At 42.9% G+C, this 24,732-nt stretch overlaps 1 protein-coding gene across 1 annotated transcript in view; it reads left to right on the plus strand.

Annotated features, from left to right (window-relative positions):
• The window catches only part of LOC144499464 (relaxin receptor 2-like), an 86,232-nt gene that overhangs the window by 46,847 nt on the left and 14,653 nt on the right, over positions 1-24,732 (plus strand). Inside the window, exons 14-16 of the mRNA XM_078221452.1 lie at positions 2,681-2,910; positions 7,062-7,472; positions 15,635-15,853. Coding sequence (XP_078077578.1) covers positions 2,681-2,910; positions 7,062-7,472; positions 15,635-15,853 — 860 coding nt within the window. The remainder of the gene's footprint in view (positions 1-2,680; positions 2,911-7,061; positions 7,473-15,634; positions 15,854-24,732) is intronic.

The following is a 24,732-nucleotide window of genomic DNA, read 5'->3' on the forward strand; positions in this document are numbered from 1 at the left end:
TTCCTTTGTGTTGCAGCTTTCTGTAGTTTTTCCCTATTTAAATAATACTTTGTTCTTTTGTTCTCCATTCCAAAATGAAAAACTTCATATTTTCCAACATCATGCTCCATTTGCCAACTTTTTGCCCACTTGCTTAACCCATCAATATTTCTTTGTAAACTGTTTGTATCCCTTTCATAGCTTGCCTTTGGCTAGAGTACATTCTCTTGCTACCTCTAAGTCAATGCTATATATTATGAACAGCTGTGGTCCCAGCACTGATCCCTGTGGAACCCCAAACAAAAACAGAAACAGAAAATGCTGCAGAAAATCTCAGCAGGTGTGACAGCATCTGTGGAGAGAGAACAGAGCTAATGTTTCGAGTCTGGATGACTCTTCGTCAGAGCCTTTGAAACCTGTGGAACCCTGCTGGTTACAGGCTACCAATCTGAAAAAGAACCCCTTATCCCCACTCACTGTTTCCTGCCCATTGGCCAATTCTCTATCCTTGCCAATATATTACCTCCAACACCATGGGCTCTTCTCTTGTGACTTAACCCTTTGTGAGGTACCTTGTCAAACACCTTCTGGAAGTCCAAATACAACTCATCTATTGGTTCTCCTCTATCCACTCTGATTGAGACTTCCTCAAAAAACTCTAATAAATTAGTCAGACATGATTTCCATTTTGTGAAGCCATGCTGACTCTGTTTGATTAGATTGATTTTCCAGATGTGCTGCTACTGCTTCTTTAATAATTGATTCCAACATTTTTCCAACAATAGATGTTCGGCTAATCTACCTAACCTTCTTGGTTAGCCATGTTTGGTTTATCCCTCTCTTAGACTCTTTTCTCCTTACTGGGATATGTTTTTGCTAAGAGTCATAAATTTCCTCCTTAAATGTTTGTCACTGCTTGCTTGCTGTCTTTCCTGCTAATCTATCCAACCCGTCCACTTTAGCTAACTCTATTCTTATTTCATTGTAATTCCCTTTACTTAAATTAAATAAAGTTGTTTCAGACCCACGTTTCTCACTTCCAAACTGAATATAAATTCTATTGTGTTTGGATCACTACTTCCAAGGGGATCTTTTACGCTGAGGTCATTAATTAAATCTGCCTCATTACCCACTACCAGATCCAAGATAACCTATTCCCTGATTGGCTCCATGACATTGCTAGAGTGCATTAAGGATAGCTTCCTAGAGCCAACTTTTTGCCCACTTACTTAACCTATGAATTCCTTGTTGTAGCTACCCTTTCAACCTGCTTAACCAAATCAACATGAAGTTTAAAGTCACCCATAATTATTGCTCTATTCTTTTTACATGCTCTGATTATTTGCTGCAGCATGGCTACTGTTTGATGGTCTATATACTACTCCTACCAATGTCTTCATTCCCTTGCTGTTTTGCACCTACACCCAAATGGATTCTTTGTCATACGAGCCTTGATCATCTCTCACAACTGACCTAATTTCATCTCTTATTAACAATGCTACCCGCCACCTTTTCCTTCCTTCCTGTCATTCTGAAAGGTCAAATATCCCTGGATGTTAAGTTCCCAGGGCACCTATATCTTTTGGGGTTGCTTCCGATTTACGATAGAGGCAACTGGCTTTCTCTAGTCACAGCTTGTTGGGATGGACACAGCTTGCTGCTGTGGAATGCAGTATCAAAACTGAACTTGCCTAGGATATACTGGTTTTCCTTTTGATCTTCCCTTACCTGAACTAACCTTCTCAGAAGTTATTAATTACCTTTATTACATAAATCCGCCTTTTAGAATGTGTGAAATTCACTCCCATCTTCTCTTTTGAACTTTACCATCTTTGCTTTAACTTTTAACATTCTATGTTCCATTGTTATCAGCTTGCCTTAGGTAAACATCTCTTCACTGTGTTGTTAGGCTAATCAGCACATCCAAAACGTTAGTTCCATCAACTCAGCCAACAGCCTTTCTACAATTTCCATTTTAAAATAGTTTGTTTTTCTGGAACCATACAGCCACCAGAACATATTCCCAATTTTTGGATTTCTCATGTTTTGCACTTTAACATGATTTCCTAACAATGTTACATACAAATCACTTTGTGAACCGCTCCAAATGCCTTTCAGATTCTTACCTCTGAATAAATCTATTGTTTCCTTGAATTGTGTTAATTTGTTCAGTTTAGAGAGACCACTATGTTGTGCTTGCTTGTTATATTTTTGCTGTAAACATGAGCAATGAGGATTGAGGAAGAAGTTAGGAATTACCCCAGGCATGCTTGCAATTGGTGCCCTGTAATTGTGGTGGAAGATTGGCAAAAACTATATTCATGCACCTATATGGGGTTTCCACCTGTCTTGCGTCAAAATGACAATGACTGATTGGGAGAACCACCAAGGGAATTCCTTGCAAGAGTGATTAAGCCCGTGGAAATTCCTGCAGTCCATTCTTTCCCATCATTCCTAATGATTCCATGCTAATTTCAATTAAACTACCTTGTTATATTAAAAATAAAAAACTGGAAATTTGAAGTACGAACAAAATAGCTGCAAAAACTCACCAGGTCATCCACCTTGCACGTTAACTCTGTTTCTCTCCACAGATCCTGCCTGACCTGCTGAGTTTCTCAGCTTTTTCATTCTTACTTGTTATACCCTTGTTAACATCACCTTATGACTGTAATGTGGTTTGTGCTATTTTTCTTCACAGATACTTCAATAAGTTTCAGTACTGTGCATATTCTATTCGCGTACGCAGTTGTCAACCAAATACAGATGGCATATCTTCCTTTGAAGACCTACTAGCAAACATCATCCTCAGAGTATTTGTCTGGGTCATAGCTTGTCTCACGTGCTTTGGAAACCTTTTCGTCATTTTTATGAGGTCACTTATTAAAGCCGAAAACAAACTGCATGCGATGTCTATAAAAATTTTATGTTGTAAGTAAAATTTCTTTCTTGAAGTTAATAGTGCATTGCAAAAAAACAGGCAGTAATACTTTCTCGTTTGCAGATTTGTCACATTATCCTTCTATTAGTAATATTCAGTCTGATATTCTGTGGTTATTCTGGCACACCTCTGTTACATCTTAATGGAACTGAAGTGGAAAGGACCAAAATAATTAGGACCTGTAAACATTAGTATGTGACTTTGTAAAAGATTAAACCTCTGTTCACTCTTACAAGGGCACTCACATTGGAGGAGGTGTATGTGTAGCTAGTGGTAGGGACCTCTCAATTGAGAGTTTCTACATTCACATTCTTTACAGGAACTTGGAATAACTTTGAAAGGTGATACTGCGAAAGCAAATGGGAATACAAACCAGTTAAATGGTGTAAATGGGGTCATCGTGAGTGTCTGGGCCTAGAACCAGTCCAATCTATGAGAGGCTACATGAGCCTGAATTAGTCAATAATCTAAAGGGAAGGGAGCATCTGTCTACCATCGGCAGAATTTTACAGTCCCCTCCAGGCAGGTTTGCAACCCAGGCCTGTCTGCAATTTTACGTGGAGGTGGGAAACCTAGGGCCCATCCCTGCATCAGTTGAAGCCCTTAAGTGGCCAGTTATTGACCACAAGGGCCATTTCCTGCACAGCCTCAATTTTGATGCTTGGAGGAGGAATTCAGAAGCAATGGTGGGAGGCTTGGCAGGTTACCATACTTGGGCCTCAGGAAAAGAGCTCCCACAGGTGCATGCTCCCTCCCTCCCTGGCCTCCCTATTCCCTTCTCGCCAGACCCCCTCAAGCTACCATGATATCACCTGCACTTACCTCATCCAGGACCCTGGACTCAGAATCTGGGAACTACATGCAATCCCAGCCCTGGCCACTGCTGTCAGTAGTGTTCCTGGAACTTCTGAGCTGCAGGTCAATCCGCTTGGTCGGTTGCTCCCTGAGGCATGATCCAGTGAAGGGCAGAAATGCAACTCAGAAGGAAGCCATTCAGTCCATTGAGTCTGCACTGACTTTCCGAAAGAGCACCTTACCCAGCCCCACCCCCGGCCCTATCCTTGTAACACCCCGCATAATCCACCTAACCTGCACACCTTTGGACTGTGAGAGGAAACTGGAGCACCCAAAGAAAATCCATGCAGATACAGGGTGAACATGCAAACTCCACACAGATAGTCACCCAAGGAATTGAACATAGGTTCCTGGCGCTGTGCCATCCTGGGACAAGAAGTCCCATCTTGAGTCAATTAATACACCTCAGGCTGTTTAACAGCTGCTGGGCTGCTGCGATCAGCCAGCATGCATTCCCTGTTAATGCTTCAGGTCCTATCGAAAAATTCTGCCCCATATTTTTATAGGATTATAGACTTGCAGATGACTCCACCCCCCCAGCCCTTAACCCACCTCACCAATACCCTCTCCCCCCAATTCCCTGTGGTTGTGCCAGTACCACTCAACTCCAGGGCTCATTAATCCCTCGGTCCAAACATGGACAAAAAAGCTGAATTCCAGAGATAAGAACATAAGAACATAAGAAATAGGAGCAGGAGTAGGCCATCTAGCCCCTCGAGCCTGCCCCGCCATTCAATAAGATCATGGCTGATCTGAAGTGAATCAGTTCCACTTACCCGCCTGCTCCCCATAACCCTTAATTCCCCTACCAATCAGAAATCCATCTATCCGTGGCTTAAACATATTCAACGAGGTAGCCTCCACCACTTCAGTGGGCAGAGAATTCCAGAGATTCACTGAGAGAAGAAGTTCCTCTTCAACTCTGTCCTAAACTGACCCCCCTTTATTTTGAGGGTGTGCCCTCTAGTTCTGGTTTCCTTTCTAAGTGGAAAGAATCTCTCCACTTCTACCCTATCCAGCCCCTTCATTGTCTTATATGCCTCTATAAGATCACTCCTCAGCCTTCTAAACTCCAACGAGTACAAACCTAATCTGCTCAGTCTCTCCTCATAATCTACACCCCTCATCTCCGGTATCAACCTGGTGAACCTTCTCTGCACTCCCTCCAAGGCCAATATATCCTTTCGCAAGTAAGGGGACCAAAACTGCACACGGTATTCCAGCTGCGGCCTCACCAATGCCTTGTACAGATGCAGCAAGACTTCTCTGCTTTTATATTCTATCCCCCTCGCGATAAATGCCAACATCCCATTTGCCTTCTTGATCACCTGTTGTACTTACAGACTGAGATTTTGCGACTCATGCACAAGGACCCCCAGGTCCCTTTGCACAGTCGCATGTTGTAATTTTTTCCATTTAAATAATAATCCAATTTGTTATTATTTCTTCCAAAGTGAATAACCTCGCATTTGCCAACGTTATACTCCATCTGCCAGATCCTCGCCCACTCACTCAGCCTATTCAAATCTCTCTGCAGACCTTCCGCTTCCTCCACGCAAGTCACTTTCCCACTTATCTTCGTGTCGTCAGCAAACTTTGTTACCCTACACTCAGTCCCCTCCTCCAGATCATCTATGTAAATAGTAAACAGATGACATGAGAGCATCAAGATAGCATTTGTTTGGATGAGTGCAACTCCAACAATAATCAAGAAGCTTGACACTTTCCAGGAAAAAGCAGCCAACTTAATTGACATCCCATCCACAACCATTCACTCCCTCTACCACTGATGCACAGTGGCAGTAGTGTGTACTATCTACAAAATGCACTGCAGGAACTCACCAAGGTTCAAAAGCCATCACCACCTTCTCAAGCACAATTAGGGTTGGGCAATAAATGCTGGCCTAGCCAGTGATGCCCAACTACCTTCAGCTGCTTCCTCAATATTCTGTGCTCCATCATAAGGTTCAAAATGGGGATGTTCATTGATGATTCCACAGTTTTCAGTTCCATTTGTAACTGCTCAGACAATGAAGTAGTCTACTTCTGCATGCAGCAAGGCCTGGAAATATTAAGATTTACGCTGGTAAGTGACAAATAACATTCATAGAATCATAGAATCCCCACAGTACTGAAGGAGGCCATTTGGCCCATCAAGTCTGCACCAACCACAATCCCACCCAGGTCCTGTTCCCGCAACCCCATGCATTTTACCCTGCTAATCCCCCTGATGCTAACGGACAATTTAGCATGGCCAATCAATCTAACCCGCACATCTTTGGACTGTGGGAGGAAACCGGAGCACCCGGAGGAAACCCACGCAGACACAGGGAGAATGTGCAAACTCCACACAGACAGTGACCCGAGGCCGGAATTGAACCTGGGACTCTGTTGCTGTGAGGCAGCAGTGCTAACCACTGTGCCATCGTGCCGCCCCAAAATGAAGGCTCACCCAGGATTTGAACCCAGGATCTCTCGCAAACTCACTGTTTGCAACAGCCAAAGCAAGAATCATACCCCTGCACCAATGAGCCACCAGTTACCTCTACACCAATGAGCCACCACTGTCACATTCATGTCACACAACTGCCAGATAATGACCATCTCCAACAAGTGAGAATCTAACCATCTTCCTTGGACATTCACTACCACTAAAATCACTGAATCCCTTACCATCAACATTCTAGTAGTTATACATGGGTGTATCCACATCACATTGAGGACAGTGTTCATCACCACCTTCTCAAGGGCAATTAGGGATGGTCATGCATGCTGGCCATGCCAGCAATGGTCACAACCTATACACATATTTTAAAATATGTCAATATTTTTCAAAATAATTTAAATCAGTATGTGTTAAGAAATCACTTAATTTAATCATGGAGTGAGCAGTTTTGGCAAAGAACAGCTCTATCAGCAGTGCAAATCTGGATATGCCTCCTCCCACCTCAATACTACAGGAGTACTTATCTTTCACCTGTAGCAAGTGCAGGCATTTGTTTCTCCTCTTCCTGAGGGGAGGCCCAGTTAATACTGAGAAGTTTATAAGTTTGGAGTGAGAGACCCAGCATCAACAGTTGCCAACACTCTTTCTGTGTTTTGTGCTTAGGGAACAATTGTTCTTAGATCACAAGACACAGTTAACCAACCCAATGTATCTAGATAGCTAGATAATGAAAATTTGTACAATTCCTTTCATTTTACTAAAGTTATAACTGATGATATTACAACAAAATGCAAATACCTAACATTTGAAAGTTGTATATCTCCCTTTTTTATATACAAGGTGCTGATTGCCTGATGGGAGTATATCTATTCTTTGTTGGAATTTTTGATGTCAAATACCGTGGAGAATATAACAGACATGCACAGCTATGGATGAACAGTATCCAGTGTCGAATGATAGGATTTCTGGCCATGCTTTCTACTGAGGTCTCAGTTCTCTTATTGACTTATCTGAGTCTGGAGAAGTACATCGTCATTGTTTTCCCATTCAGTAATGTCAAGCCAGGAAAGTACCAGACGTTGATAACACTCATTACAATTTGGTTTATTGGATTCTCTATTGCTATAATTCCGCTCTGGAATGAAGAAATATTTGGGAACTACTATGGAAGAAATGGAGTTTGTTTTCCACTTCATGCAGACCAAGTTGAAAAGGATGCTGCAAAAGGCTATTCTATCGGAATATTCCTTGGTATGAATTTATAATATTTTAATGAATCATTTTATGGTCTGTTTAGGTCAGTAGAAATAATACAGCGGGCAAAATGTACAGGACACAAGCAATGCAAAAATTCTCAAACAAATTCAATTTCAATTCAATTTCCAACTTTTGTAATAGGGTAGTTTTCCTTTTTATCATTATTCATTTATGTGTATTTTTAATGAGTAAATAATGTGCCTAAAGTAAATGTCCATACCAACAATAAATTGAAATTAAAGCAAAGATTCTCAAATATGGCTAATATTTGCACTTCACAATCCATTATTGGGGCAGCAAACTATAAAATGTTAAATAGTAAGGCAAAATAAGGTATTCCACGGCACGAACCTGTGAGATCTAAAAAATAACATGAAAGCTAACACTGCAATGCAATACCATAGAAGAAACCATACAGTGCAGAAAGAGGCCATTTGGCCCATCGAGTCTGCACCGACAACAATCCCACCCAGGCCCTACCCCCATATCCCTACATATTTACCTGCTAATCCCTCTAATCTACGCATCCCAGGACACTAAGGGGCAATTTAGCTTGGCCAATCAACCTAACCCGCACATCTTTGGACTGTGGGAGGAAACCGGAGCACCCGGAGGAAACCCACGCAGACACGGGGAGAATGTGCAAACTCCGCACAGACAGTGACCCGAGCCGGGAATCGAACCCAGGTCTCTGGAGCTGTGAAGCAGCACTGCTAACCACTATGCAACCGTGCCGCCCTTTAAAGGACTGAGGGGATGATGCACTGTCAGAGGTGTCACTTTTTATGACCTTTCCAATGATGATAAAAGATATTGTGGAACTATTGGAGAAAGAGCAGATGATTTCTCCTATTGCCCTGGTCAACATTTATCTGTGATGTGGAGATGCTGGCGTTGGACTGGGGTAAGCACAGTAAGAAGTCTCACAACACCAGGATAAAGTCCAACAGGGTTATTTGGCACTAGCTTTCAGAGTCTCAGGTTCCTTCATCAGGTGAGTGAGGACTTGTGTTCACAAACAGGTCACATACAGACACAAACTCAATTTACAAGATAATGGTTGGAATGTGAGTCTTTACAGGTAATCAAGTCTTAAAGGTACGGACAATGTGAGTGGAGAGAGGACCAAGCACAGGTTAAAGAGGTGTGTATTGTCTCCCGAAGATCAAAGGATAAGCGTTCTCCAAGGCGGCCTTCACGACACACGACAACACAGAATTGCTGAGCAGAAACTGATAGCCAAGTTCCGCACACATGTGGACAGCCTCAACCGGGATCTTGGGTTCATGTCACATTATCTGTCACCTCCACGATTTGCTTGGGCTTGCAAAATCTCACTAACTGTCCTGGCTGGAGACAATACACATCTCTTTAACCTGTGCTCGGCCCTCTCTCCATTCACATTGTCTGTACCTTTAAGACTTGATTACCTGTAAAGACTCGCATTCCAACCATTATCTTGTAAATTGAGTTTGTGTCCCGTATATGACCTGTTTGTGAACACAAGTCCTCACTCACCTGATGAAGGAGCCTGAGACTCAAGATAAGAGTCAACCCCATAGGTAGCTCTGGAGGTCACACGTAAGCCAGACCAGGTAAAGACATTTCTTTCCCTAAAGGACATTAGTGAACCAGATAGAGTCATAGACGTTTATAGCATGGAAACAGGCCCTTTGGCCCAACTTGTCCATTTTTTTTAAACCCCAAAGCTAATCCCAATTGCCCGCACTTGACCCATATCCCTCTATACACATCTTACCCATCTCAATGCTTTTTAAAATACAAAATTGTACCCGCTTCTACGACCTCTGGCAGCTTGTTCCAGACACTTTTTTGTATCTCTCCCCTCTCACCTTAAACCTATGCCCTCTAGTTTTAGACTCCCCTATCTTTGGGAAAAGATATTGACTATCTAGCTGATCTGTGCCCCTCATTATTTTACAGACCTCTATAAGATCACCCCTCAGCCTCCTACGCTCCAGAGAAAAAAGGTCCAGCCTCTCCTTATAACTCAAACCATCAAGTCCCGGTAGCGTCCTAGTAAATCTTTTCTGTACTCTTTCTAGTTTAATAATGTCCTTTCTATAATAGGGTGACCAGAACTGCACACAGTATTCCAATTGTGGCCTTACCAATGTCTTGTACAACTTCAACAAGACGTCCCAACTCCTGTATTCAATGTTCTGACCGATGAAACCAAGCATGCCAAATGCCTTCTTCACCACTCTGTCCACCTGTGACTCCACTTTCAAGGAGCTATGAACATGTACCCCTCGATCTCTTTGCTCTGTAACTCTCCCCAATGCCCTACCATTAACTGAGTAAGTCCTGCCCTAGTTCAATCTACCAAAATGCATCACTTCGCATTTGTCTAAATTAAACTCCATCTGCCATTCGTCAGCCCACTGACCCAATTAATTAAGATCCCGTTGCAATTGGAGATAACTTTCTTCACTGTCCACTATGCCACCAATCTTGGTGTCATCTGCAAACTTACTAACCATGCCTCCTATATTCTCATCCAAATCATTAATATCAATGACAAATAACAGTGGACCCAGCACTGATCCCTAAGGCACACCGCTGGTCACAGGCCTCCAGTTTGAAAAACAACCCTCTACAACCATCCTCTGGCTTCTGTCAAGAAGCCAATTTTGTATCCATTTAGATACCTCACCCTGGATCCCGTGAGATTTAACCTGATGCAACAACCTACCATGCGGTACCTTGTCAAAGGCCTTGCTAAAGTCCATGTAGACAACATCAACTGCACTGCCCTCATCTACCTTCTTGGTAGATGGGTTATGACAATCAATAATTCCATAGCACAAAAACTAAGACTAGCTTTGAGTTCCAGATTTGTTTAATTAATTAATTTAATTTAAATTCTACCAGCTGTTGTGGTAGGATGTGAACCCTAGACCATTGGCCTTGTGCTCCAAGTTACTAGTCTAGTAGCATTATCATGATACCACCATATCCTTTTCAACTTAATTGTGAACAAAATGATGCACAGGAAAAGACTAGCTGATTCATTTAATTCTATCTCAAACACTCATTTTATTTGTTTAAGGTATGTGAGTGTCACTGGCTAGACCAGCATTTATTGTCCATCCCTAGTTGCCCTTGAGAAGGTGCTGGTGAGAAGCCTTCTTGAACTGTTGCAATCCTTGAGGTGTAGGTACACCCACAGTGCTGTTTGGGAGTGAGTTCCAGGATTTAGACCTAGCCACAATGAAGGAACAGCAATATATTTCCAAGTCAGAATGGTGAATGACTGGGAGGGGAACCTCCAGATGGTGGTGTTCCCAGGTATCTGCTGCTTTTCTCCTCACTTGTAGTGGTCATGGGTTTTGAAGGTGCTACCTAAGAAATCTTGGTGAGTTCCTGCAGTGCATCTTGTGGGTGGTACACTCGCTGCAGGATTCTTAGCCTTTGACTTGCTGTGGTAGCCACGGTATTTATTTGGCTAGTCCAGTTCAGTTTCTGGTCAATGGTATAGTAGAAGATTCAACGATGGTAATGCCATTAATGTCAAGGAGCAGTGGTTAGATCCTCTGTTGTTAAAGATGGTTATTGCCTGGCACTAGTGTGGCATGAATAGTGAGGCTCCCTCATTTTAGCTTCTCTGCCGTTTGGCCATTCACACCCTTTATTCTCTCTGTGGACAGCCATTAGCAATCTTTTCCCCTGGTTTCTGTGGCTATGACTCATTTTTCATTCCTTCACCCTGCAGTATAAATATCTCCCACTTTCTATGCGTTTTAGCTTTGACAAAGGGTCATCTGAACTCGAAACGTCAACTCTTTCCTCTCCTTACAGATGCTGCCAGACCTGCTGAGATTTTCCAGCATTTTCTCTTTTGGCATGAATATTACTTGCCACTTGTCAGCCCAAGCCTAGATATTGTCCAGATCTTGCTGCATTTGGACATGGACTGCTCCAGCATCTGAGGAGTCATGAATGATAACTGAACATTGTGTAGTCATCAACAAACATTCCCACTTCTGACCTTAGGATGGAAGGAAGGTCATTGATGAAGCAGCTGAAGATGGTTGGATCTCGGACACGGACCTGAGGAACTCCTGCAATGATATCCTGGAACTGTGATAATTGACCTCCAATCACCACAGCCATTTTCCTTTGTGCCAGTATGATTCCAACCAGCTTAAATTGCAATTAAACACTATAGCTTCCCCCATACACACCACATCACCCAATAGCAACCAGGGCGATACATAGCAGCAAAGAAACATAGAAAATATATGCAGGAATAGGCCATTCGGCCCGATGAGCCTGCACCACCATTCAATATAATCATGGCTGATCATGCACTTTCAGTACCCCACTCCCGCTTTCTCTCCATACCCCTTGATCCCTTTAGCCACAAGGGCCACGTCCATCTCCCTCTTGAGCATACTTAACAAACTGGCCCCAACAGCTTTCATTTTTGTTTAAAAAAGCATTAGTGCTCTAGATTTCCCGAAACTGGTTTTACCTAATGTATTCACTTCAAATTGCCCTCATTATATTATTTTAACTGCCTCAATCAAATCTTCCTAGAGTTTGTAGACTTCTACTGTAAAATGAGTTGACTTCCTATCATGATAACTAAAGAATTTTGAAACTCAGTGCCAATCTAGTCCTGCTCCTCTGAACTTTTTCCAAAGGTACTCTATCACTCATTATTTCAATAACTATGATTTGACAATTACTTCAATTCATGAAGCTGCAGCAACTTTTTTTGGAGTTATTAATTAGTGTATATTATCCAAATATAAGAGTTAACAATTAAAGCTTGTTAACTCCTGTAAGTTTTATCAAATATAATTTGAGATTCTGAACCTTTTTTTTATTTTGAAGAAATATTAATCTCAAGTCTGCTGTGAATTTATGTGACTTATTTTCTTTTACTTGTTCATCCAACCCTTTGATTGGCTGGCAGCTCTTGGCGATGGGACCTCCCTACTTAAATGCACGGAAGCCCTGGTGGAATGCAGTCAACTGCCAGATTGGTATTTAATGTCTTTGGGGCTTCTGAAAATGTCTGTGGCAGACCATTGTTGTCGATTGGCCAACTTTCTGACCAATGGATAGGGTCACTGCCATCATTAAATTCAGCTCATTGCAGTTTTCATTTCCTGTTCTACAAACTTCAAGACATGTAATGAACTGAGAAAGCAAGACTACATTTATGTAGTGCCTTTCACAACCTTAAGATGTCCCAAACAAAGCACTTCGCAACCAATGAGTATTCTCAAAGTGTAACCACTGTTCTAATGGAGAAAAGAGCATCGGAGCTGAGATAGAGTGGAATAGAATAGTTGTATAGGCTAATGTTTAATTTAAATAACTAGTTATATTTCAAAGCTGATTATCTCTGCCTGTTTTGTTGGCATTTAGAAATGTTAATGCTAATAGTTTACATCTGTGGCACAGAGGTTCTCATTTCTAACAAATATCAAACAGGGTTAAAGAAACAGATACAAATTGAGCAGAAGCTATAGAACATTTTGTTTCCTCATTCTATCTTTTTAAAGAAACATAGAGAGAGTAAAAGGGAAAGGAAAGAAGTGGACATCGATACAATAAGTGAATTGAGAGAGAGAAGGTTGCAAGAAAGGGGAGGTTGAGAGAGAAAAGGTTGAAGTAGGGAACGGGGTTTGAAATGGAGAAGTATACTTTAACCAATTGAATTTTAAAAGCAAACAATCATCCTCATAAATCATGGATGGTAAGGATGCAGAAAATGAGAATATCTCATTAAGAGTGATGACCCTCAGTCTTACATCATCTCCTATTCATAGGAACAAGTGGAATGGAGGGAGGCAGGATGGCAAGTTAAGCTGAGATGACGGGATAGTAAAGCAAGCAAGAGGTGCAATACGGGGTTGAGTGGGTATTTGTTAAAGATAAGAGTAACATGAAATTCAAGCACAAGGACTGCACCATGGTAGCACAGTTGTTAGCACTGCTGCCTCACAGCGCCAGGGACCCAGGTACGATTCCCAGCTCTGGTCACTATCTGCGGATTCTGCATGTTCTTCGTGTCTGCGTGGGTTTCCTCTGGTAGCTCCGGTTTCCTCCCACAATGCAAAAAATGTGCTGGTTAGGCACATTGGTCATGCTAAATTCTCCCTCGGTGTACCCGAATAGTCTCCCGAGTGTGGAGACTAGGGGATTTTCACAATAACTTCATGTAAGTCTACTTGTAACATTAGTCAATAAACTTTAAATCTAAGTTCTAAAACAGGGATCCTTTATTTCATCGGTATCAAATCTTTATGTACATTCATGGAAAAGCTTAATTCATCGAGCAAACTATTTATTATGGACATTTACTGTAGCCCAATACTCCAACACATCAGGAAATTATCAAGAGCTCAACTCCTGGTCTCTAATCAGCCAGGCAACAGAGTTCATTGTACAGCAGCAGAAACAGAAGCATCCAGCAGAAATGATGGTTAGTGGGATCTCTTCGTGCTAATCCCCCTCAACTGCATGAGCTGGATTACCTTGTCATCCAGTCTATGAAGGATCATCACCTTAGAGCGTCTCAGATGTGGTGGGTTCTGTGCTACCTAAACAGTGTTCATTAGTCTCTAGCAGCTGTATTCTTGGTCCATTTTCCCTCACCGGTTCTCCAGACAATGAACAAGACTTTGGACTGCTCAATCATGCATCAAGCCACTATTCCAGGTTCTTTGTTCCTTTTTTAGCCTGCTATTCATGATGCCTGGCTCCACATCCAACCCCTCCCCCCCTACTCCAGCCTGACAAAGATACTGCTTCCTGCATGGAGGGGCTGTCAGGGACCAACCAGTTCCCCTGTTTGCTACTTGTCTGCACCATTGCCACCTGATGGCGGAGGTCCTGCTACATAGAGTTAATGATCAATCATTGGAAGTGAGAGAAAAATAAGCAGTAGAAGAGATAGCGCATGTGATGAGGTGGAGATTGAGGATACATTGGTTTTTGGGTCAAGGGTTAGATAGTAACACAATCTATGGGGACTATAGTTTCCTTGCCACCATTACTGCAAATACAGCTTGAAGCCATTGTTGTCTTCTTCATCAACTCACCACCTTCCATCTGTAACTTAGAAAGAAAAGAATAGGGAGAAGCAAATAAGATTAAAAAGAGAAAAGCATGAGAGAAAGAGACAGAGCAGACAAGTTGATAGAGAGAAACAGCAACATGAGGGCAGAAAGTGACAATTTTTCCTCATTTTCCATGTGTAATGTTATCAATTAATATTTTATATAAAAAACGTGTGCACATTTTTGCAATCTTTTCTATTATGAATCTCCCTGTTCTTACAATGGAAATTGCTCATGTAGTTTCATGCCTTTGTCATATCTTACTATAGTGCCCCTATTGGGAGGAGAGAACCAGGTTTACACAGTTTCCATTGTAAATTGTAGATTAGTATTTACAATGGAAATAAAAGGACAGAATGTACAACTTTAAAATGGGGGCTGAGTTATATATGTATTTCCTAGTCCAATATCCCTAAGCTCTCAGGTGACATGGTGGCATAGTGGTTAGCACTGCTGCCTCAAAGCACCAGAGACCCGGTTCGATTCCCGCTTGGGTCACTGTCTGTGTGGAGTCTGCATGTTCTCCCCATGTCTGCATGGGTTCCCTCCAGGTGCTCCGGTTTCCTCCCACAGTCCAAAGATATGTGGGTTAGGTGGATTGGCCATGCTAAATTGCCCCTTAGTGTCGGGGGACTAGCTAGGGTAAATGCATGGGGTTATGTGGAAAGGGGCTGGGTGGGATTGTGGTCGGTGCAGACTCGATGGACTGAATGGCCTCCTAATGCACTGTAGGATTCCATGATTCTGTGACTATTTCATCTAAAAGCTACATTTGGTCTTGATTCCTCAATTCAAATTGTCCTTGGTTTTGTTTCCTTGTAACACTACAGATGATCAACTAGTAGACAAATAAATTTGCTTTTTCTGTGATCCTGTGTTGCTGCTAGAAATATTTTAATGCTAGTTTTAACAGTAACATGAGAAAGTGGCTGGGAATCGATCACTTGCTTATGTCTTGAATGCATTGGAAAAATATCGGAGAAAAATAAATAGATATTATCAGCAATAGTTCCTTAGATACCAACTTATGCAACATTTTCTTTTTTTTTCTGATAGGTTTGAACTTGGTTGCCTTCGTCATAATTGTCTTCTCTTACTCAAGCATGTTTTATTCCATGCACAAAACTGGAATCCAGACACCAGAAATGAAAAGGCATATTCGAAGTGAAGTTGCAGTGGCTTACAGATTTTTCTTCATAGTACTTTCTGATGCCCTTTGTTGGATCCCAATTTTTCTCTTAAAAGTCCTTTCATTGATACAGGTGGAGATTCCAGGTATCTCTAACTTCTGTTTTGCTTCTTTCCCTTAATGAAAGCGCAGTAAATTGTTTGTTACAAAAAGATAGGTTCAATGTTTTCTTGATCATGTAATTTGCTGCATTTGTACACCAATATTTCTGGTAGTAGTTAGTGTATTTCTGTAAGTTGACTTATGCAGGTAGAATTGAAGCTGCACACTGAAATTGTATCAACTTTCAGGGTTTCAGGTTTTCAAAATTGAAGAAGAAACAATATATTCTGGGTGGAATTTTCCCCCCAAAAATGTGTCATAACAGCGAGAATACCGGAGTGATCCTCGCCGGTCTGTCAGGCGTGGTCCAGAATCAATCATCCCACATTCAGTTATTTTTCAGGAGAGCGGTGAGTGGCGTGTCGGTTCTGGGGGAGGTGGGGCCTAAATATGCTGGTGAGCCCAGCTGCAAAGCACTCAGGTGCCATTTTGGAAGGGCACCCCAATATCATAGGGCACTGGGAGACACCTTTCCTCCACCCAAGGACATTGAGAATCCCCCTTCATCGGCAGCATGTTTCCCTGCCCCCTCCCCAATGCCACTGGCATCATGACATTGAAGTCCTCCCAATGAGTCTCTCTTCATGACCGCCCCCCCCCCCCCCCCCACCACATGCCTCTCCACTTCATTAGTCCCGACAGGCCCCACTCTCGTGACCCACGACACATCCCCCTTCATGCTCCACCCCTGAATGACCCCCCCCCGCACAGTTTCCTGTCATGGCACCCACTCAGGGCCCATCCCCTTGCCACTGCCCCAGCCACACTGACAGTGCTCAACTGGCACTGCTGGGATGCCCAGTGGGAACTGCGTGATGGGCATTGCCCAGCTATGTCCCTGACCACCTGAGGGCTTCAATGGCCTCCGGGCCCAATAGCGTGGCCATCATGCCTGGTCTCCGTTAGTGGAGACCAATAGTGATTCTCACCGCTCTCGTGTCGTGCCGAGCGTAGGAAGGTCCCAGAAGCTGAGAGCATCTGGTATCAAATGGGCATATTTAACTGCTACTTTAATATGCTATTCGGCCTCGCGCCCTTTCTGGGTACAATCCAGTTTGTACCATTAGAAAGGGACTGGGATAATTGCAAACTGTTTGGCGTCGGGTGTGAAGCTGATTTTGAGGCCCGCACGCTATTTTCCAGGATAAGCACGAACTGCACTAGGTGTAGCAAGGTTGGAAAATGGCCCCCTATGTTTCAATGGGACTTTTAAAGGAAAAATAAATAAATGAGATTAGCTTATACAGAAACAAAGTTAAAATAAAAGCTAGAAATAAAAAGACAGACAATAGAGCAGAAAGGTTAAAGGACAAGCAGTATTAGAGTCTTTTTTTAAACTTAAAATGTTTAGAAACATTTATTTTAGATGTATTTGTTAAGGAATAGTAATAAGACCACCCCAATATTAAATTTATTACTATAGCATTGTTTATTTCAGAACAACCTGCATTGGGTGAAAATGTATCAAATTAGCTAGGTTATTTCCCTAAGTCATCAGACAGTGTAAAGATTTACTGAAAATCTTCAGAATTTAACATAGCAGTATCCAATTGACCATCGACGGATTGAAACACCAACTAAGGTAATTTTAGAACAGATGATAGCAGCTGAGTGTTAGATTCAAGAATTCACTGACACCTTGTATGTCTTGGACAAGTTTATTAGTTCATTCATTCAAGATGTACACCAGTTTTTCAGTATCGTTCGCACCCGTCCCCCCCCCCCCCCCCCCCCCCCCCCGTCCCCTCACAAGATGTCATCAGTCTCCCTCCTTTCTATTGTTCTTACACAGTATTATTACTCCAGAGAACACACGTTTACATTCATTGGTTAATTAAACACATCACATAAGGTGGTCAACACTGATTAGTCTGATCCTCTGATTATGCATTGTGCACGAGTTAGTGGTCTTTTGCTAAGCTAAATCACACAATGTGAGTACGTGATGAGCAGAGCAGCACATGTAATATTGTAAGATGGTTCCAGCATGAGTGAAGCTTTCAGCAGGGTTTATCCCATGTGAAAGTTGAAGCTTCAGTAGGGTTTATCCCACATGAAAATGTTAATAAAAATATACTGTTGAAAATGTTATAAAAATGTTACATAAAAAAAGTAAACTAAAAGTAAAATAAAATGGTGGCTTCCCACATGAGCTACGTCACTTTTAGAACATGGTATAATTCCACTACTAGCAGAATTTATGCAGAGCAATAATAACACAATGAATATTTAATCATACTGTTGCTGCAGATGGCTCAAATAAATTCTGCACCCTTGCCATCTATTCCATCCACCTCCCCAAATGCACTGATGTGCAAATTTGTACTCTATTTTGATCCTGAGCTGAGTTTCTAACCTAAATCCTCTCAATCGCAAAGACTACCATTCTTTTACCTGCAAAATATTTCCCACTTCAACCCTTGCTTCACCTCATTTGTTGCCGAAAGTTTTAACCATGCCTTCATGATCTCCTGGTTTGACTACTCCTGCCTAACTTCAGTTGCCCTCAAACTCGAGTCAATTGATGCCGTGAACAAAGACACTCAAACTCTCGAATTATTGTGCAACAAGTCTCCTGTATTTTACTCTGCCAAGTCACCACAAAAGTACACCAAACTCCACTACAAAACTTTAATACACCAGGCATCAAACATGACTATACAGAAAGTATTCAACCTCTGTCTTTACTTCGTTATATACAAAGTGTTTAACCTCTTTCACAAAGAATCCAAAAGATATCAAAAGCTCAAAATATCAAAACTCATGACTTGGACTTGGACTTAGAGCTGCTACCCATGATGAGGCAAACTGATCAGATTCCGTTCTGATGGGCTTTGTTCCAATGTCTCTGAGTCCCAGACTTGGGGTCTTGCTGCTTCTTCTACAGTGGTTGATCCTGGGTTACTGCTGCCGATGTTTCTTCTTCTTATACAGATCTCACTGGCACTGATCATGCTCCCAGTCACATACTCACAGGACAGGCGCTAATTTATCATTGTCTTTTTGGACACAAATGCTGAAGACTCATACCTCCGTCAGGGATCATAATTCTCAGGAACATGACACCCAGGGGTCTGTTTTCAAATACTGTCTGCTCAAGCTATAGCAACAAACGCTGTTCAATCAACTCCCATGCTTGCTCCATAGTTGCACATCCTGTTCTTTGCAGCTGCCACTGTCCTTAGCTTGATACAGAGGTAGTCCTTTGAACCATCAGGTTACACTTTTATCGTCAAAACTGTAAACCTGTTTATCTAAAACTCTTCTATTTTGTGCAGATCCCATTGTTCTATTATTATTAGGGGAGACAGTGGCCCTAGTGGAAATATCCCTGGACCAGTAACCTAAAGGTCTAGGTTAATACTCTGGGCATATTTGTTCAGATTCCACTTTAGCAATTTGTGGAATTTAAATTAAGTTAATAAAAATCTGGGACTGAAAGCTAATTTCAATATTTTGACCATGAAGCTATTGTTGATTGTTGCAAAACACATCTGGTTCATTAATGGCCTTTAGGGAAGGAAACTATCATTCTTAACTGGTTTGTGATTCGAGATCCACAGGAATATGGTTGACCCATAAGTACCCTCTGAAATAGTCTACCCAAAGGCAAATTAGGGATTGGCAACAAATGCTGGCTTTGACAGCAACGGCCACATCTCATGAAAGAATACCTTTTTTAAAATCCCGAAAGGGTGATATCAAGAAACGGTTGGAGGCACTGGATACTGCAAAGGCAATAAGTCCTGATAACATTCCGGCAATAGGACTGAAGACTTGTGCTTCAGATCTTGCCGCTCCCCTAGCCAAGCTCTTCCAGTACAGTTACAACAGTGGCATCTACCCGACGATGTGGAAAATTGCCCAGGTAAAAAGCAGGATAAATCCAACCTGGCCAATTACTGCCCAATCAGTCTACTTTTGATCATCAGTAAAGTGATGGAAGAGGTCATTAACAGTGCTATGAAGCAGCACCTGCTCAGCAATAACCTGCTCAGTGACGCCCAGTTTGGGTTTCGCCAGGATCACTCAGCTCCTGATCCGATTACAGTCTTGTTCAAAGATGGACAAAAGAGCTGAATTCCAGAGGTGAAGTGAGAGTGACAGACCTTGACATCAAGGCCACATTCGACTGAGTGAGGTATCATGGAGCCCGAGCAAAACTGGAATCAATGGGTATCAGGAGGCAAGCTCTCTCTGGTTGGAGTCATACCTGGCACATAGAAAGATGGTTGTGTTGTGGAGACAGTAAGAAGTTTAACAACACCAGGTTAAAGTCCAACAGGTTTATTTGGTAGCAAAAGCCACACAAGCTTTCGGAGCTGCAAGCCCCTTCTTCAGGTGAGTGGGAATTCTGTTCACAAACAGAGCATATAAAGACACAAACTCAATTTACATGAATAATGGTTGGAATGCGAATACTTGCAACTAATCAAGTCTTTAAGAAACAAAACAATGTGAGTGGAGAGAGCAACAAGACAGGCTAAAAAGATGTGTATTGTCTCCAGACAAGACAACCAGTGAAACTCTGTGGGGGTTACAAATAGTGTGCCATGAACCTAATATCCCGGTTGAGGCTGTCCTCGTGTGTGCGGAACTTGGCTATCAGTTTCTGCTCAGCGACTCTGCGCCGTCGTGTGTCGCGAAGGCCGCCTTGGAGAACGTTTACCCGAATATCAGAGGCCGAATGCCCGTGACCGCTGAAGTGCTCCCCAACAGGAAGAGAACAGTCTTGCCTGGTGATTGTCGAGCGGTGTTCATTCATCCGTTGTTGCAGCGTCTGCATGGTTTCCCCAACGTACCATGCCTCGGGACATCCTTTCCTGCAGCGTATCAAGTAGACAACGTTGGCCAAGTTGCAAGAGTACGTACCGTGTACCTGGTGGATGGTGTTCTCACGTGAGATGATGGCATCTGTGTCGATGATCCGGCACGACTTGCAGAGGTTGCTGTGGCAGGGTTGTGTGGTGTCGTGGTCACTGTTCTCCTGAAGGCTGGGTAGTTTGCTGCGGACAATGGTCTGTTTGAGGTTGTGCGGTTGTTTGAAGGCAAGAAGTGAGGGTGTGGGGATGGCCTTGGCGAGATGTTCGTCTTCATCAATGACATGTTGAAGGCTCCGGAGGAGATGCCGTAGCTTCTCCGCTCCGGGGAAGTACTGGACGACGAAGGGTACTCTGTCCACTGTGTCTCGTGTTTGTCTTCTGAGGAGGTCGGTGCAGTTTTTCGCTGTGGCGCATTGGAACTGTTGATCAATGAGTCGAGCGCTATAACCTGTTCTTATGAGGGCATCTTTCAGCGTCTGGAGGTGTCTGTTGCGATCCTCCTCATCCGAGCAGATCCTGTGTATACGGAGGGCTTGTCCGTAGGGGATGGCTTCTTTAATGTGTTTAGGGTGGAAGCTGGAGGAGTGGAGCATCCTGAGGTTATCCGTGGGCTTGCGGTACAGTGAGGTGGGTGGGAGGCAGCTCAGAGACTAGAAGGCTGCTGGAAGCAGCTGTGAATAATATTGTCATGAACATTCCTAGCATCTATCTCCAAGGTTATGGTTTCTCGTACAAGGAGGCTTATGTTGCTGTCCTGCCTCCTGCCCCATAATCCCCCCCCATCGGAAGTCTCCTCCATTTGTCTGCATACAAGGCTTCACTGCACTCGGTTGTGAAGAGTGCAGAAAATGACAATGGGTTCTGGAAAACCTTACTAGATCATATTGCAGAGTTCCTCAAGAATGACACAGGCAACAGAATTATGTCTTGAGAAGGCTTATTGTCTACCTTTGGAAAGCACTGCACCATTTTTCAGCTTCAGTGCAAAGGATTCCTGGAGAGAATCACTGTCACTGAGATTCCATCCATACAGTTGTGCAAGGAGCTCAATCAACTGTGGTAGGCTGGAGTGCCAGAGCACAAATGCATCATGACTGCTCCCTCGAGAACAGATGCACACCTGCAGGGTGCACTTCTGGTAGTCACATGCCAGCTGAATGTTTATGGAGTTTAAGAAGTCCTTTTGATGAAATCTGTAGGCCGGTCTGATGGATCTTTGATGGCCACATTTATACAATTATTAGACTTTGCACAAGTGGGAAGCCTGCAATGGGTCTGGAGTCAGACAGCTCAGAGCTATCGAGGTCAGCTCAGAATCATACAAATTCTCCAGCTCTTTTAAAGAGTATGTGGATCATTCCCTTAATGCAGTGGTGTGCAGCAGCCTGCGATATCTAGTACGTGTTCCTGGGGGTACCTTGGGAAGGGCCAGAGATGTAGAAATTCAGAGCTGCTGTGATTTTCAGTAACATTGGCATCAAGTGTTAATTCATTCTGAAGACAACCGGTGAAGTAGGAAATCAGATGCCAATTCTTACTTAATACTAGATTTATTTATAGAATATAACATTACAAATGTCTCATTCCTAACCAACACCCATTCTCTCAAAAGTTTATTTTTATTATAATAAATTGCTCAAATTCCACAAAACCTCTCCATAGAAAATCATCAACAGGCATCATTAAGATGCCTGTAAATTTCCCTTTGTGCTATCAGTGGAAAATTGCTGGATCTGCTTTCAGTCTCATATAACCATCACTCCTTGACAGTCAATGGCATTATCATTACTGAATCCCCCACTATCAACATCCTGGGGTTCTTATTGACCAGAAACTGAACTGGACCAGCCACATAAATACCATGGCTATAAGAGCAGGTCAGAGGCTGGGAATTCTGTAGAGAGTAGCTCACCCCCTGATTCCCCAACACCTGCCCACCATCTACAAAGCACAAGTTAGGAGTGTGATGGAATATTCTCCACTGGCCTGGATGAGTGTAGCTCCAACAACATTCCAGAAGCTTGGCATCATCTAGGTCAAAACAGCCCACTTAATTGGCACCACATCCCCTGCCTTGGGTAGGTGGTGGCATTGTGGTACTGTCACTGGACAACTAATCCAGAAGACTCAAGGTAATGCTCTGGGGACCCAGATTCTGGCAGATGGTGAAATTTGAATTCAATAAAAATATAAATATCTAATAATTACACAAAACCATTGTCGGTTGTCATAAAAACAACCCCATCTGGTTCACTAATGTCCTTTAGGGAAAGAAATCTGTCATCGTTATCTGGTCTGGTCTTCATGTAATTCCAGACTCTTAACTGCTCTCAGGGATGGGCAATCAATTCTGGTCTAGCCTGTGATGTCCACACCCATGAATGAATAAGAGAAAACCTTAAACATCCACTCACTCCACCATTGACACACAGTGGCAACAATATATACGATCTACAAGATACACTGCAGCAACTCACCAAGGCTCCTTAGCCAGGACCCTCCAAACCTGCAATCTCTGCCTCCTGGAATGACAAGGGCAGCAGATGCATGGGAACAATGCTCTGACAAAGGGTCATCCAGACTCAAAACATTGGCTCTATCCTCTCTCCACAGATGCTGTCAGACCTGCTGAGATTTTCCAGCTTTTTCTGTTTTTGTTTCAGATTCCAGCATCCACAGTATTTTGCTTTTACCACCACCTACACGTTCCCTTCCCACCCCGCGCCACCGCAACCCACCCCCCCCCCACCCCGCCCCCGCCAGCCACACAACATCTTGACTTGGAACTATGGCCAGAATTTTCTAGCCCTTAATGCTGGCTGGATCTTCCAATCCAGCCAATGTGGATGGAAATTTCAATGGCTTGCCAGCCTCACTTCAGAGGAATCCATGACGGGGTGTGGGCTGGAAAATTCTTCATATGTCACCATTCCTTCACTGTCACTGGGTCAAAATCATGGAACTCCCTCCCTAACAGCACATGGATGGCAGCAGTTAAAAAAGATAGCCCAACACAGCCTTCTCAAGGGTAATCAAGGATGGGCAATAAAAATGCTGGCCTAGCCAGTGATATTCACATCCCATGAACAAATGAAATGTCCACAGAACAGATACCCCCATCAGAGGCTACACATGGAGAGGAGAATTTTCTCCACATGACTGAGCAACAGGGTCTCAGGAGGCTCAAGCCTTCACAGCAGGTGCAGTTTTTGACATCTGCAGTCTCTTGGAACAAGACTTCCTTTCCATTGGATCAGCTGAACATGCATTGCCCTGAATTTATTCACTTTCAGCTCTTTCCAGGAATCAGCTGACGATTCTGCAGACTGGGCATAATCTACTGCCCATAATAACACCCCCGCAGAGACTGATGCCATGTTTGCCAGGGCTGTCACTTATGTCACTTTGTAACTTATGAGGACAGTCAGAATCAGAACCAAAATTTGCTGCATTGGCTGAATTCCACATGCCTGCTTCCCAGATGCTGGGGATGTATGTGCTTAGATCTTTGAAAGTGGCAAGAGATTTTGAGATAGCAAAGGCTAGCAAACTATATGAGAATATGGACGTCAGAAATAAAGGTATTGCATACAAAGGCAGAAAAGTTATGCTGTATCTTTATAAAGCTCCAGTTAGGCCACAACCAGAGCATTATGTCCATTTATGGTCATCACACTTAAGGAAAGATGTGAGGTTCCTTGAGGGAGTGCAGAGGAGATTTACCAGAATGGTCCAAGGGATGATGGATTTTCGCCACAAAGTTAGGTTACAGAAGCTGGGTTTGTTTTCCTCAGAGCAAAATACACTGAAGGAAGATTTGATTGAACTGTACAAGATTATGACAGGTTTGGATAAGGTAGATAAGGAAAATCTGTTCCCATTAATTGGTAATATTGTGACTAGGGGACACCAATTTAAGGTTTTTTAGAAGAAATGCAGAAACGATTGAAGGAGAACCTTTTTATTCAGTGAGTAGCAATGATAATAAATCCACTGCCCATTAGGCTGGTGGAAGTAGAGACGATCAATGACTTGCACAG

This window comes from Mustelus asterias, chromosome 10 (assembly GCF_964213995.1).
Source record: "Mustelus asterias chromosome 10, sMusAst1.hap1.1, whole genome shotgun sequence".
In the NCBI taxonomy this organism is placed as follows: Eukaryota; Metazoa; Chordata; class Chondrichthyes; order Carcharhiniformes; family Triakidae; genus Mustelus; species Mustelus asterias.